Source organism: Polypterus senegalus, chromosome 14 (assembly GCF_016835505.1).
Source record: "Polypterus senegalus isolate Bchr_013 chromosome 14, ASM1683550v1, whole genome shotgun sequence".
In the NCBI taxonomy this organism is placed as follows: Eukaryota; Metazoa; Chordata; class Cladistia; order Polypteriformes; family Polypteridae; genus Polypterus; species Polypterus senegalus.
In genome coordinates, this window is record NC_053167.1 from 118660032 (window position 1) to 118675964 (window position 15933).

Here is a 15933-nt window from a genome sequence, read left to right on the forward strand (position 1 = left end):
ATGCTTAATCTTTTTCTAGCGCATTTTTATGACATCGGAGCGTTTTGCCATAAGAGACTTCCATAATATAATTCATGAAAACATTTTTTAAGAAATCAGGATTCTTTCTTAACCGGGTTACTCACCTCATCCCGGTGGGTGCACATACTGTATGATTATGCTAGGAGACCTCGGCAGTAGCAGCGTTAACAGGCGGTATGTCACCATAAACCTAACATCTGCTTAATTGCCAAGTGAAACTTTTACATTCATTAACGATGCTTTATTTTATATATATCTAACGTGCCACAAACAATATTCTAACATTATCACTTTAAATTTAACACAACCTTATCGAGCTGCGACTCCTCCAGCCACACACGTAACAGCGACACATCCCGCCTGCGTAAGGCTTCGGTTACTATGGAGACGAAGAGTATTCCGCTTTGTCTTTGCGCAAGGCATGTCGGGAAGGAGGCAGAGTCCATGGATTTGGCGCAGCTGCGACGCGACGGCAGGCGGGCGGTCTCAGTGTGAGACAGTCAGGCAGGCAGACAGAAGGTTTGAGATTCCACGTTGCGCTCACTGCGTCATCCCCGCCCGCTGGTATTAGCAGGGCATTTGAACGCCAACAGTAATGGCAGGAAGCGCGGGAGAATGGTGTCTTATGGAGAGTGACCCTGGAGTGTTTACGGAACTCATTAAAGGCTTCGGTAAGTGCTTCTGCACCAGTAGTTCTCTCAAACGAAAGAGACGGATGCTCGCAGTCGCCCAGGCCCGCATCGCCTCGGACACGTGGGGGTGGGTGTCAGGAAACGTGGAGGGCGCAGTGGCGTTTAAGCTAAAAGAAAGGGTCAGTGTTTGAAATGGTGAGGCGGAGACGTGGAGGGCTGCAGTGCCGCCTGTGCATCGCCAGGCCCGGCAAGCCCAGTTGGCGCCCAGTAACCTCGTGGCTCGTCCTGTTGTCTTTCTATGGGACAGTCGTTTTTTGATTTCACGAGCCCGTCTTTGAGCACTTTGCGTTGCAAAATTAATTGCACAGTCTTTGTTCTGTAGAAGAATTCCGACACAAACGTACTCCGAAAGTGATATTTTAACTGCCAGTGGAACTTGCTGAGGCAGGTTGCAGCCATCTACTTCTGAAGCCGTTTATAACCTGCTTCTAGTACTGCGGGGAGCCGAAGCAGAGTCCGGTTCGAGTGCCAGTTCATCCCATGGCAAACACACCATACGGGACCAGTTAATACGGGACCAGTATTGCATGCCAATGAAGTATCTTGGAAGCGTGGAGAGGAGCAAAAATACATAAACAATGAAATATGAACAAACGTCTCACAGATAGATTTGCTTTATTTGTCCCTAAGGGCAAATTAGAACTTTACAGAAGCCTGAGGAAAATGTAAATAGTAAAGTGAAACAACAACTCAAGATGGCTTTATTCCTCCAGGAGACATGAGGCATTACCCCTATCTACTATAAATACAGTACATCCAGCCATTTATTGGACTAGCTTAAACCAATCCTTCATTTTCTGGGGCTATGCCATATCTTGGCAATACATTATATTATTATTGTATTTAGTAGTTAACATCCATAGGCGAATTGGAGGGGAGGCTTCTGGGGCTTTAGTCCCTGATCACAGGTGTCCAACCCCAGATCTCTGAGAGCCCCCTATCACTCTGGTCAATAATCTTATGTGCTTAGCCCTTCTTCCTCCAGTTTTGTTTTCTGTCATCCATCAACGACTGCACAAAAACTCCACGTGGGACCATCCAAAGGTCTTCCACCCAAAAAATATTTTGAAGTAACAGCATTATCAAGTTTGCAGGAGCTAGGCTCCTAATAAGTTGTAAAACAAATCCTCCTCCTGTTGTTATTTTCAGAAGTGAATAAGTTTTTGGGTGTGTGTTTTGTATCCATGTTTCTGGAGGAGGAAGTGTGGGGTCTAACATTCTAATATGTCCATGTACAGTACTAAAGTCATTTGTAACAATATGTGAAAAAAAATGAGTGTTTTAAGTTGTATTATAAAACGTCTTGATATAAGCTGCTTTTTGGAACTCCAGAAGCTGTGGGATTGGTATGTCTTTTTATTAGGGGAGAGTTGAATTACCTAACTGATTAGTGTCTCCAATGTAGTATATGACAACTTGCATATTACCGCAATGAACAGTTGCTTATTGGTCACACTGGCCCTCATGCCCTTACACTACTCCTACTGGGTAAGTCAATGTAACATGCACATCTTTGGGATGCTGGAGTACTGAGAGAGAAGGTTAGGCCCATGCAAACCCCCAAAGCCTATATCTGAATCATTATTTGTATAGAGGACTTTTTTGTCAAAATCTAAGTAAGCAAATAAATAAAAGCATTGTGAAGATGGATGGAACGATGAAAAGAAACAAATGATAACAAAATTATATGTAAGCATAAATAATTCTCATAAATGTGCATTTTGTTGCTTATATTTTATGTATTTCGGGCACACCATATCCAACTGAAATAAGCAGTGACATGGAAACTGTTATTTTCACCTGTCAAAGCTGAGTGAGTGGGCTCTAGTGAGGTCTATTATTTGATTGGTGAGTTGTTGTTGGAGAGCAGGTAAATCTTCAGCCACATTTACCTCGGATAATTCAGATTCAAACTCTTGATGATGAATTTGGAGCTTTACAGTTAGTTACGCTTTGCATGTAAATTCTGGCCAGTTTTTCATGCGCACGTGTCCGTGACCGACTTGCACAGTCAGAACTTTGAGCATTAGCTTCACTGACAATTCCCAAGTCAAAACACAGTACTTGCTAGAGCCCACCCTGTCAACTCCAACAGATTAAAATTGCAGTCTTCATTTCATTGCATATTTCATATTGTGTGTGTCATAACTAAAATGAAGAAATAATTAAATACAGAAAGAAATAACCGAAAACATAACTCATTTCAGTTCAATTATTTAGCACCCATTTCAGTTATTTTGAATTAAAATGGTAATTTAGTAGGACTAATGTGAAATTTAAGTTATCATTATTAGAAGTTTATGATTTTTATTTGTCCACATTGTTCACTTAATTGAAAATAATCTTTGTGGTTTACATCAATTGTATGTGGTCCCTCTAATGTGTACAGGTGCGAATGTATATGTAAAGTGCATGAAGTGGATATACATATGAGCTGGTACACTTTCTGTTATAGTGTTGTATTAATGTTAAGAGTATGGAGCAGTAGCTTCGAGCATTGTGACACAATTTCTGTGGCTTCCCTGTTAAAATTAAAGCACTTTGATCTTAGAATGGTTTCGGTGTATCGTGCGGTTAAAGCAGCACGATCGAAGATTTGGCAGGGAGGGATGTCGTCGCGGAGTTAACAATGCTGTTTGTGGGAGACCCATTAAGTTTAACTGATGTTGTCCATCCAGGGGAGTTTCTAGGGTTTGCAGGTATCAGGGTGTGTGATTGTTGTTTATGGTCTTACATGTATATAAAAGCTTTTTTGGCTTTGCAAATGTTCATATAATTGTGTAACACTGATCATGGACTATGTTGTATACGGTCGATAAAAGAATCGGGGGCTTACTGCTGTTATCTTGTATATAACGGAAAAACATCAGGTTTTGAATGGAATAGATCAGTGGCTTAAGGTTTGGAGGACACCACTTGCGCCTATACTACTCTAACACTCCCTTTTTTGTTTCTGGCAAAGCAGCACTTAGTCACAGTGACAGTAGTTAGCACTGGCACTCATAGTTTAGCTTGGTTGCTAACTGTTGACCATAACATCTTCCACAACTTCGCAGATCTTTTCCCCTTCCATTTCATAACTGACTAGACACCAAATGTGTGTGTTTGGGGAAATCTATATCAAATCATCACACATTTGGACCTCATTGTTACAGATTTTAGCAAAACGGGCATTTACATGTGTCTTCGATCAATATTAGGGAGATGCAGTATAAGCTAGCAAATTTTGAACTTACTACGCAAGAACCCAACATCAAATTATCTGACGATGTTCATGGCATTATAATCTAGCTTTAGTAAAAATTGACCAATTTTAAAATAGTTTTTTTTAGCTATTCAGTTTTTAATATTGCAATCACTTATAACATGGTAATTTTACATTTAAGGGTTATCATAGTACAGTGGAACCTTGGTTTGCGAGCATAATTCATTCTAGAAACATGCACGAAATCCAAAGAACTGATATAACAAAGCAAATTTCCCCATAAGAAATAATGGAAACTCAGATGATTCGTTCCATAGCCAAAAACTATTCATATACAAATTATTTAATACAAAATTTAAAGTAAAAATACATAAAACAAATTAACCTGCACTTTACCTTTAAAAAGAATCATGGCTGGTGTGAATGAGTTTCTAAACTCTTGGGATTCCACCCAACGGGACGACAGGCGGAAGAGCGTCCCAAAGCAACCGCAGGCTCCAAGCACTGTAGCAGTTCGGTGTAAAAGCAAATCTGAAAAGATCGCGGACATGCTGTAAGTGCCTGCCGTTGATGGGTAATACAGGAACATTATAAATGCGCAGGGCACAGTATTACTTGGCCCCGACCCTGCCCTGCTGCTGTGTCTGTGTATAGTTAGTGGCAGAATCCGCAACAATAAATAACTGTGCTCTTCCTGTTTCAAGCTGAATAAAGCTGGTGTAGCTAAAGTGCTGTGACTCGGCTTCATGTTTTGGGGTGCAAGATAGGGACTCGTACATTACAGCACACACACACACACGTGATCACCATTCTATAGTAAACAGTATATGCTCGTACGAATGTTGATTATATAAGTGAGGCACGCCAACTCAGACAGAGAATGGGAGATGATTACCCACAATCCCTCAGCAAGAGAGAGAACCACCATCAGCTCAGTTGTGATCATGTGACGCTTGGCAGACAAAGCGTATACGTACTACTCGTATTGCAAGACATCGCTCGTTTATCCAGTCAAAATTTATTCATTTTAGCTTGTCTTGCAAAACACTCGTAAACCAAGTTACTTGCAATTCAAGGTCCCACTGTATTTACACAAAATATAGAGCTGGAGAAAAGCTTTAAAACAATATGGAAACAATTTCAGTGCATCTTCTATTTAGGAAGATATAGCCAGTTAAAGTCATAATCCCTCACCCCATCCCAAGTTCAAACTTTAACTTAAATCTCCCATAATATTGATCCAAGACGTGCAATTTCAGTCATGTGTTACTCATATGACCAAACCAGCATGCCATGTTTTGTTAATTTCTGTGATGATGAGGTCAGAAAGGGTGGTGATTTAACATTTAATTACCTGTCTGTTTTTTATTTTCCAGTCCAGGAGACCCCCCTCCTCTTCAGTCGTTCGTCCTTCCTATTAGTTACTGGTGCTGTTTGGCTCTTCTTTCACTTCTGCTCCATCCTTCATTTGCATAAACACTGTTTGCGCAGCACAGAGCAGTTTGCATAATATTAATAAATATCAACCAATGTAAAAATGATGTATTGTTTTTAATTTTCCTTTTTGTATAACTAAATTTCAATCAAATCAGTTGGAGTATTTTTGAGATTAACTTCTGTTGTTTTACCCCTAAATATTAATATATGCCCTTGTGTGGCATATTACTAGTTTCCAAATTGTACCATCCTGACAAATTTTAGCTTTTTAACTAAACAAGAAATAGTTTTTGTTGATAGAAGATTGAGTGAGTCGGTCAGCTTTGCATTTTATATAGGTAGATACTGAGATATATATATATATATATATATATATATATATATATATATATATATATATATATATATAGTGTGGAATTGCATGGACCTGACACACACAGGCAGACACAGAACGTCTTAAACACGCACATTTTATTTGCAACACCTGTTTACAAGTCCAACCCCCAGTGCAGTAACCACCCAAACGCACAGTCCTTTCAACTTCCATCTTCTTCTTCCTGTCGCCTCCAACTCCTCCCAGGCAAGCTCTGTCCACTTCCAGCTGACTCCTTCTTCCAGAGTGGTGGCTGGTGGCCCCTTTTATAGTTCACCCAGAAGTGCTCCAGGTGCTTGACTGACGAGTTCCGGCTGCACTTCTGGATGTGGTGAAAATACTGTCCATGAGGGCTCGGGAGTTCCAGCTGCAGCACCCCCTGGCAGTGCCGGCAGGACCCAACAGGGCTGCACCCAACTCCAATTCCCATGGAGCCATGCAGGAAACCAAGGCCCTGCTCCAACCCAGGGGTCGGCCATCTGCCATCCAGGGGAAGGTATTGCATAGTCCATGGCTGCTCCCCCTGAGCATATGACAGAGGCGTCCTGGCCAGTCATGGACCCCAGCCATCTGCCACAATAGATAGATATATAAATATCTATTTATAGAAAATTTGTTTGTATACATAGACACATTAGATCTTTTGTTATAAATATTTTTAAATCAATCCTCCTATTGATCACTTATGAATGTAAAGAATAATGTTCTTTTGTAAACGTTTACTTTGTTTTAATTTATAGAAGATTTGGGGATGGAAAATTGTAAATGGACCTGGTGGGGTGGTAAGCTACCCACTTTGCAAACCTGGTAGTCTAGGTACGCTTTCTGAGAGCCAAGCTTTATGTAAGGGGTTGACAGTTACCTTCAGCTTTTTACAGAAATGTTTATTTGTACAGGTGTGTTATAGATAGATACTTTATTAATCCCAAGGGGAAATTCACATACTCTAGCAGCAGCATACTGATAAGAACAATATTAAAGAGTGATAACAATGAAGGTATAACAGACAGAAAATAATAATATATAATAACGTTTCCCCCCCCCCGGGTGGAATTGAAGAGTCGCATAGTGTGGGGGAGGAATGTTCTCCTCAGTCTGTCAGTGGAGCAGGACAGTGACAGCAGTCTGTCGCTGAAGCTGCTCCTCTGTCTGGAGATGATACTGTTTAGTGAATGCAGTGGATTCTCCATGATTGACAGGAGCCTGCTCAGCGCCCGTCGCTCTGCCACAGATGTCAAACTGTCCAGCACCATTCCTACAATAGAGCCTGCCTTCCTCACCAGTTTGTCCAGGCGTGAGGCATCCTCCTTTATGCTGCCTCCCCAGCACAGCACTGCATAGAAGATGGCGCTCACCACAACCGTCTGGTAGAACATCTGCAACATCTTATTGCAGATGTTGAAGGACGCCAGCCTTCTAAGAAAGTATAGTCGGCTCTGTCCTTTCTTGCACAAAGCATCAGTATTGGCAGTCCAGTCCAATTTATCATCCAGCTGCACTCCCAGGTATTTATAGGTCTGCACACAGTCACCTCTGATAATCACGGGGTCCAGGAGGGGCCTGGGTCTCCTTAAAACCACCACCAACTCCTTGGTTTTGCTGGTGTTCAGTTGTAGGTGGTTTGAGTCGCACCATTTAACAAAGTCCTTGATTAGGTTCCTGTACCCCTCCTTCTGCCCACTCCTGATGCAGCCCACGATAGCAGTGTCGTCAGCAAACTTTACACAATATATACTATACACAAGTGCATAGCACTCTTTTCTACTGCAAACACAATTGGTACTTTAGCATGTTAGAGAGTATTTCTTGTTGATAGATTAGGTCAGGTTGATGCATAGACTTTTTCCAAGAAATCGGTAAAATACTACATTAATGTTGTATTCTCAAATTTTTTTTCAGACCTAATTTAGAACCCACGAATTAGTTTCTTTGTCAAAAACATAATCAGTTTCAAGTTATTTTGAGGTGAAATACGTACTTTAGTGTCATACATCTTTGGCTGACTACATCCATTGTTCTGTTTGTATAGCCGCATTAAAGTTTGTCACGCTTGTGCAATGAAGCAGGTCCTCATGTTAGTAAAATTAGGTTTAGACCTGACAAAGCATGTTCACACTCTGAAGAATTTGGTCTAATAGTAAGGAGTGTTTTCACAACCTTAAGTATGCCTGTTACTGCAGGAGCCCAGAGTTCATACAAATTAATGGTGAACATCTTAGTTTTTTGTGCGATTTCTCTTGTTCCCGTTCTGTGATTAACAAGTTGCTGTAAATTTTAGGTACTTTTTCTCCAATAGAAGGACCCTGTCAATTGAAAAGAGTTACCTGCTCCAACAGTGTACATTTGTTTCTATGTTGTACAACTCATGAAATGACTTTGCACTGCATAAGCATTTGTTAGATCTTGCCTGCTGAATAGTGTAGTAAATGGTCTAATATTGCTGTGCTTTCTCACCTTTTTCAATGCTAAAAGTAGTTTTGTCTGAAAACAAAAGACCGGTTGTATATGTGGTTTCTGGGTGCTCTCTGCATATAGCCATGGCTCATTCTCTGATTTGGTTGTAATTCTGTCCCCACCCTGCAGTCACTGGTTGCTACTTGAAGGAATATCCTCCATATTTAGTCTGTTGAAAAAGTTAATTCAGTATTTGAAAAGTTATTTTCCATTTAATTTTGTCATAATTCTGCTTGTAATTTTGATTTATTTTACTTGTAACTGATATTGAAGCAATAGTGGAAGTGTTTGCTTTGTCCACCTCTCTTTATAATTATTACTTTGTATCACGATAAATGACATGAAGATCAGATTAACTTTTGGCATTCTTTCCTTGTTACCCCAGTTGCTTTTACTGTTAACACTCTTGTTTCTCTTGCTTATTTTATAGATTTGCTGCACAATTTCACTGTATTGCTCACTTTTGCGTGACCAATAACCACAGACTGGCTATGGCAATCTAGCGCACTATAAGCAGCTTTCAAAGCAACAGCAATGTTAATTTCATACATGAAGAACTAGGTCTTTTTTTATCAGATTGTTTTGGATTTGGAATATATTGCATTGACGGGCGATCTGAAACATCTGGTAGTTCGCTGGGCTTGGCAAGTCTATAGTTTGGTAGTTCAGCATTGAAAAATTATTTTTTAAATGTCCAGTTTACCAATTTGCCCACTGCAAAAGTTAGTCAAAATGGGGAACAATTTGAATATTCATGTTCATTAAAACCTATTTTTAATTTTTCATAGTTAAAATCTCACCGGTTTCTCTCAGTGTAATGTTATGGCCTATATGAAAACGTTGTTCTATCAAAAATGTACGTGACAGAAAACTTGCTGTCATATAGCACATAGCTTGGAAAACACTACTTCTTGTAAATCAATTTTTCAATGCTTTATATCATTGTTTGTCAAGTTCAGTCCAGGGGAGCCCCTGTGACTGAATTCCCCCCACAAGGATTTCCTTAATCAGTAATTTTTACCTTAATTGATCATATTGTTCAGTTAGCTGATCTTTTTTTTTCATTTTGGTATTTAGAAAACTGCAGTAGTTTCAGATTTACATTTATGGGGAGTTAAGGCATATTTGTATTTTTTCATGAATCTTTAAATGCTTACTTTTTTTCATTTTTTTTAAATCCTGTTTTTCTGTGGAGTTTGCTTTCTTAATTCTGTCTGAATGCCAGCAATTAATGATGATCACAGCAGACACCACTACACATGTCTCAACTACTGTAGTGCTACCTACTTTTATGCTTATTAGCAAATAACTGTGTAAATAGCGATAAAATGAAAAAGAACAATTCTTACCTATATAACACAAATTTCTGCTACATTGAGTAAAATAATAGCTTAAACAAGTTTGTAATTTCTGAACTGATGCAAAAACTTAAACGGTGAAATACTGGCTTGATTAAAGTAGGAGTCATGGGAAGAGAAGTAGTGGGTTGGGACTAAAACCTGAGGCCAGAGGGCATTTCAAGGATTGAACTTGAGAACCACTGTTCTTTGTGGCCAGTAAATTTAACAATTATTACTCAACTGTTACTGGGAAGAAGGCATTTGAAGATGGTTGTGGTACAGGTGAAAAATCTTAAGTTTTGCACAGAAAAAGTACATACCCTTCTCCAAGCACTGTTCATATTGCACTAACTGCCTAGCAACAAATTCTGAGGCAACACAGTTTTAAAAAATGCTGCTGTCAGCTGTATACTGTAATTTGTATTTAGAATTTGAGGTGGACACCATCAATTGATAAAGTACTGGCAAAGAGTTCAAATTATAGATATTTTAAATACTCATCAATCAGTATAAGCAAAAATTGTAGTAAATTTGTTCTGTTGTACTTAAAGTTCTTGTGGTTAAATGCACATATAGATTACACATGGACATTTCCAATATTTGTTTGTTATAGTATATGTTGCAATATCCAATATACAAAGCAGCTTGTTGTTTTATGTTAATTTTAGGTTGCAAAGGTGCACAGGTGGAAGAAATTTGGAGCATGGAGCCAGAAAACTTTGAAAAGCTAAAGTAAGTATAAATCAAAGAGCAATTCTAAAATCCTTAGTAAGTCAACAATGGCAGAAAGTGGTCATACTTGGTAGAAAAATATACAGTGTTTTGAAATTTGTAAGAAATATTAACAGGGGCCATGCAGGGATAAAATATTAATATGACTTAATAAATGTATTATATTAAAAATTAGGTAATTGTGACCACATAATACTTAAACATAAACTCTGAGGTTTGCTAATAAAGGGTCTTGATTAATACAAATAAAATCACTCACTTTTATACAGTGCCTTGTAAAACACAGTGGCCATTTCAAAGTCCAAATGTAAGTCCAATTGAGTTTGTGGGTGGACTGTTCACTCATGTTACATATGCAACCTGCCGGAGCTTGAGCAGTGTGGCAGAAGAGAATGGGGAAAATCACAGGGTCCACTTGTGCAAAGCTGATAGAGACCTGTGCACTCAGACTCAAGGCTTTCATGGCTGCCGAATGTGCACCTACTAAATACTGATTTGAGGGGAGTGAACGCTTATGCGATTATTTTGTTTATTTTTTAATATTTTTAATTTAGATAATTTTCCTGAGATCTCCTTTTGCTTTGTCATTAAAGAGTTTTTGTCATTAAAGAGTTTTTGTCATTAAAGAGTGTCAAAACTCCAAACTAAATCCATAATAATAAAGTGTGAAATTATTTGTATAAGCACTATAGCTCCAGGTTTTAGTGTTGTATATAACAGGGGTTCCCAAACTTTTCAGCTCACGACCACCAAAATAACCGTGCCAGTGACTCGTGACCCCCCACTATCCTCTTAAAATATACAAATGTTGCGTGCAATGGTGCACATGCGCCAATAGGCCTATCCAAACATGAGCATGACAACACGAAAGAACACAATGGTCTAACAACCATATAATTTTTTTTAATAGTAATTTACTCATTTGTTTATGGATGTCCTCTTTATGCACACTCCGGTGTCTTTCCGTACCTGAGGACGATGGGCTTTCTGACGGTGGTGCTTCTCCGCTTTCCTCCACTGGCCTATCTGCGTTGTCATTGGTTGATATTAACCAACGTTTCATTTCAACAAAAATAATATCCTAAGCATAAAGCGATGAAAATTACCTACACATTACGTGCACATGTCGGAATGTTTAACATGGTGCTGTAAATTGATCTGCTGCAACTGACGCCATTGCTGTGTCGTTAAACTGTCATAATCACCTCAGGGGTCGCGATCGAATGGAAAGAAATTTGAAAGGCTGATGGCTTTTTAATTTGCATGTTTTTTTTAAATGTAACTATTAACTACTAGTTTTTATCTTTTGTTAGTTATGGATAAAATGTTATTTCTAAAAAATTAAATTAATTAATTTCTAAAAAGTTTAAAAAAATTATTTGATTTCTTGGAAATCATCTCCATCACCTACTTTAGGAACCACTGGTATATAACACTGTTCCATTTCCCAGCATGCACAGCATCTAGAAGCACCATTATTAGGTATGGAGGGTTTCTGACTGGAAGACCACTACCTAGATATACATTTTTTATGAATACAAAACAATGCAAAAGATCATGTTTTAATTGGAAATACCTGTGAAGGTAATGAATTACAAGAGTTTTAGTGATACGTGATCTCTGTTTGTCCTATTGCAGTTTCATTTAGGTATGGATAGTTTTCCAGGTGACGTAAACAAATGCACAAAAAAAATCTTTGCATACAGTGGTGTTCACTCTGCATGAAAGTTTAATAATTTACTGTGAAAACACATTAGAATTTTCATTGCTAATGTTATGTACCTCCAGATTTGGAGCATGCACTGATAGCGTGTTGCTGCAGCCACCACATGACAAACCACCTTGATTGGGACCCGTGTGCAGTGGGTGATACCTCAGTACCACACTAGAACAGCAAGGAACACTAAAAAAAAAAAAAAAAAATAAGTACTTGATTTTACATACATTAAGAATAGGCTTGAGGAATGCATGTTTAACACAAATAATTACATTGGGCAGTTTTTATTGTATGAATCTTTTTCCTACTCTATATGTATTGGTCAGAACTTTTTACATGCAAGAGTGTAATACTTTGATCCTTAGTTTGTGCTTGAAGTTATGTAAAGTTCATTATTTTATTAGGGCCGTCAGTAGATTAATTTTTTTATTTGTAATTGGACACACTTTAGCTATGAAATTGTTTATTTGTACTTCACACGCCATATTTCAAGGCTCTGTTATAGCCTATGAACTACATCATCAGTATCATATATAAATATTATGTCAGTATTGTGATGTATGGAAATAATTTTTAGAGAATTTCATAAATTCCATTTATTGTCAAAATTATGATAAAGCACAGTATTTTGGACATGTCTCTAACATTGCTGTTGGCCACTGTCATCATTATTCCTACTTAATAGTCAGCCAGCTTCTGAGGCACAGAAGTTTGTTCACATTTTCAGATGCCAGAACAGATATCTTTTTGTGCTCAATGTGTCTAGCGAGTGAAAGATATTTTACATGGCACACTTGAAAAATGAATTGCTAGATATCTCTGTGCATTGCTGGATGATTTACCATTAGCTCTTCTGTGTGCAGATCACCATTGTAGTGGGCAGTGTTCAAGGCTGATGCTGGGCTTTGTCTGTCTGTCTGTCTGGGAAGAGGGCTAGTTTCTAGTGGTGCTTCATCAAAAGACTCTGAAACTGTTGCCAGCAGCTGGAGATCCATTTTCTTTTTTGGTGGTTGAAATTCAGTGTCAGATGAATGTGGTATCGGTTCTCCCTTCTTCTAGATAGATAGATACTTTATTAATCCCAAGAGGAAATTCACATACTCTAGCAGCATCATACTGATAAAGAACAATATTAAATTAAAGAGTGATAACAATGAAGGTATAACAGACAGACAGACAATTTTATATAATATTAACGTTTACCCCCCGGGTGGAATTGAAGAGTCACATAGTGTGGGGGAGGAATGATCTCCTCAGTCTGTCAGTGGAGCAGGACAGTGACAGCAGTCTGTCGCTGAAGCTGCTCCTCTGTCTGGAGATGATCCTGTTCAGTGGATTCTCCATGATTCACAGGAACCTGCTCAGCGCCCGTCGCTCTGCCACGGATGTCAAACTGTCTAGCTCCATGCCTACAATAAAGCCTGCCTTCCTCACAAGTTTGTCCAGGTGTGAGGCATCCGTCTTCTTTATGCTGCCCCCCCAGCACACCACCGCGTAGAAGAGGTCACTCGCCACAACCGTCTGGTAGAACATCTGCAACATCTTATTGCAGATGTTGAAGGACGCCAACCTTCTAAGAAAGTATAGTCGGCTCTGACCTTTCTTACACAGCGCATCAATATTGGCAGTCCAGTCCAATTTGTCATCTAGCTGCACTCCCAGATATTTATAGGTCTGCACACAGTTACTTCTGATGATCACAGGGTCCATGAGGGGCCTGGGCCTCCTAAAATCCACCACCAGCTCCTTGGTCTTGCTGGTGTTAAGGTGTAAGTGGTTTGAGACGCACCATTTAACAAAGTCTTTGATTAGCTTCCTGTACTCCTCCTCCTGCCCACTCCTGATGCAGCCCGCAATAGCAGTGTCATCAGCTAACTTTTGCACGTGGCAGGACTCCGAGTCGTATTGGAAGTCTGATGTATATAGATTGAACAGGACCAGAGAAAGTACAGTCCCCTGCAGCGCTCCTGTGTTGCTGACCACAATGTCAGACCTGCAGTTCCCAAGACTCACATATTGAGGTCTGTCTGTAAGATAGTCCACGATCCATGCCACCAGGTGTGAGTCTACTCCCATCTCAGTCAGCTTGTCTGTAAGGAGCAGAGGTTGGATGGTGTTGAAGGCGCTCGAGAAGTCCAAAAACATAATTCTTACAGCACCATTGCCTCTGTCCAAGTGGGAGAGGGATCAGTGTAGCATATAGATGATGGCATCCTCCGCTCCCATCTTCTCCTGGTATGTGAACTGCAGAGGGTCGAGGGCGTGGCGGACCTGTGGCCTCAGGTGGTGAAGCAGCAGCCGCTCCATGGTCTTCATCAGATGTGACGTTAGAGCAACAGGCCGGAAGTCATTCAGCTCACTAGGACATGATCCCTTTGGGACTGGGGTGATACAAGATGTTTTCCAAAGCCTTGGTACTCTCCCCTGTTCCAAGCTCAGGCTGAAGATGCGCTGTAGAGGACTCCCCAGTTCCAGCACACAGGCCTTCAGCAGTCGTGGCGATACACCATCTGGACGCACTGCTTTGCTGGCACGAAGTCTTCTCAGTCTTCACATGGGCTGCTGTAATTGTGGGTGGGGATGTCTCACCTATGCTGGTATCAACAGAAGGATGGTTGAAGAATGCAGTAATCCAAGGTGAGAGTGAGTTAGGGTCATCAAACCTATTAAAGAAGTTGTTCATTTGGTTTGCTCTCTCCACGTCTGTCTCGATGGTGGCACCCTGCTTCGAGCTGCAGCCAGTGATGATCTTTATCCCATCCCACACTTCCTTCATGCAGTTATTCTGCAACTTCTGCTTCAGCTTTCTCCTGTACTGCTCTTGATTTAATATAACATTCAAATACTTCCTTACCACTTTAGGGAATAGCCTTATGACCTGTTTGTAGTGTCCTTTTAATGTCCATTATGAGCAATGTTTAAAATACAGTGAACCCTCGTTTATCACGGTTAATCCGTTCCAGACTCTACCATGATAAATGAATTTTCGCGAAGTAGGATTCTTTATTTATAAATTGAACATTTTCACAGTTAGAGTATAGAAAACCTGTTTACGACCTTCTAAATACGTGTTTTAACATTATTAGAGCCCTCTAGACATGAAGTAACACCCTTTAGTCACCATTACACTCGTATTACCCAATATATTAGACAAAATAAGAGAAAATAACACATATTAGACGTTACAAATATCATATTACTAGGCTCACCCGCCTTTTAATGCGACCGACTTTTATCCTCAATTTTTGTGCGCTCCATGTGTACATCAGGCATGTAAGTGTAGGGAATGAGAACATCAAAGTGCCCATTCATAACATCTCCCGAAAACCTAAGTTTTTTTTATCCCCTCAAGTGCCTGTCCAAAGTCGTACAATGTCAGCCCGAATCTGTACCGCTAAAGACGGAGTTTCATGCACTAAATAAGCTATAGATGTGAATAAGCAAGCACCATCTCCCCTGATATTTACTACGCGGTGAGGCATTTGTACTCCATCAACATTATTTTCAGAGACATTATTTTGTCTATTTTTTCCAGCGCATCGCGCACAAAAGCAAGGGAACGGTGACAGCACCAGAACTCTGCTCACATCGCGTCACTTCATACCTCAAGCCACAAGTAGTAAGTCTGTAATAAGCGGAATACCGCTACGCTTTGCACTCACGGGACGGAAGGACAATCCCGAATGCTTTTATATAGTAGATTATTGTACTGTACATTTAATTGCACACAAACACACACAGTTCTTACACACAACCACTAACCTATGAAGGCACAACCTCAGTAGGAGAGTCTTCAGAGGTGGTGCAGTATCTTCAGCAGGTGCGTTGTTGTCTTCTTCCGCTGAAGGAGTACTAGGAGTAGACAGTGGGTGTCTGGGTGCGCGGCTGAAGAACATATTGATAGGCAGTTGCTGGCGCTGTCTTTTCATATGCGTGAGGAGGCTTTTGTAAGGTATTGCCAT

At 39.9% G+C, this 15933-nt stretch overlaps 1 protein-coding gene across 1 annotated transcript in view; it reads left to right on the top strand.

Annotated features, from left to right (window-relative positions):
* Positions 1-427: 427 nt before the first annotated feature.
* The window catches only part of uchl5 (ubiquitin carboxyl-terminal hydrolase L5), a 34201-nt gene continuing 18695 nt past the window's right edge, over positions 428-15933 (top strand). The window contains exons 1-2 of the mRNA XM_039735230.1: positions 428-692; positions 10191-10254. Of these exons, the coding sequence (XP_039591164.1) occupies positions 617-692; positions 10191-10254 (140 nt within the window). The 5' untranslated portion in view covers positions 428-616. The remainder of the gene's footprint in view (positions 693-10190; positions 10255-15933) is intronic.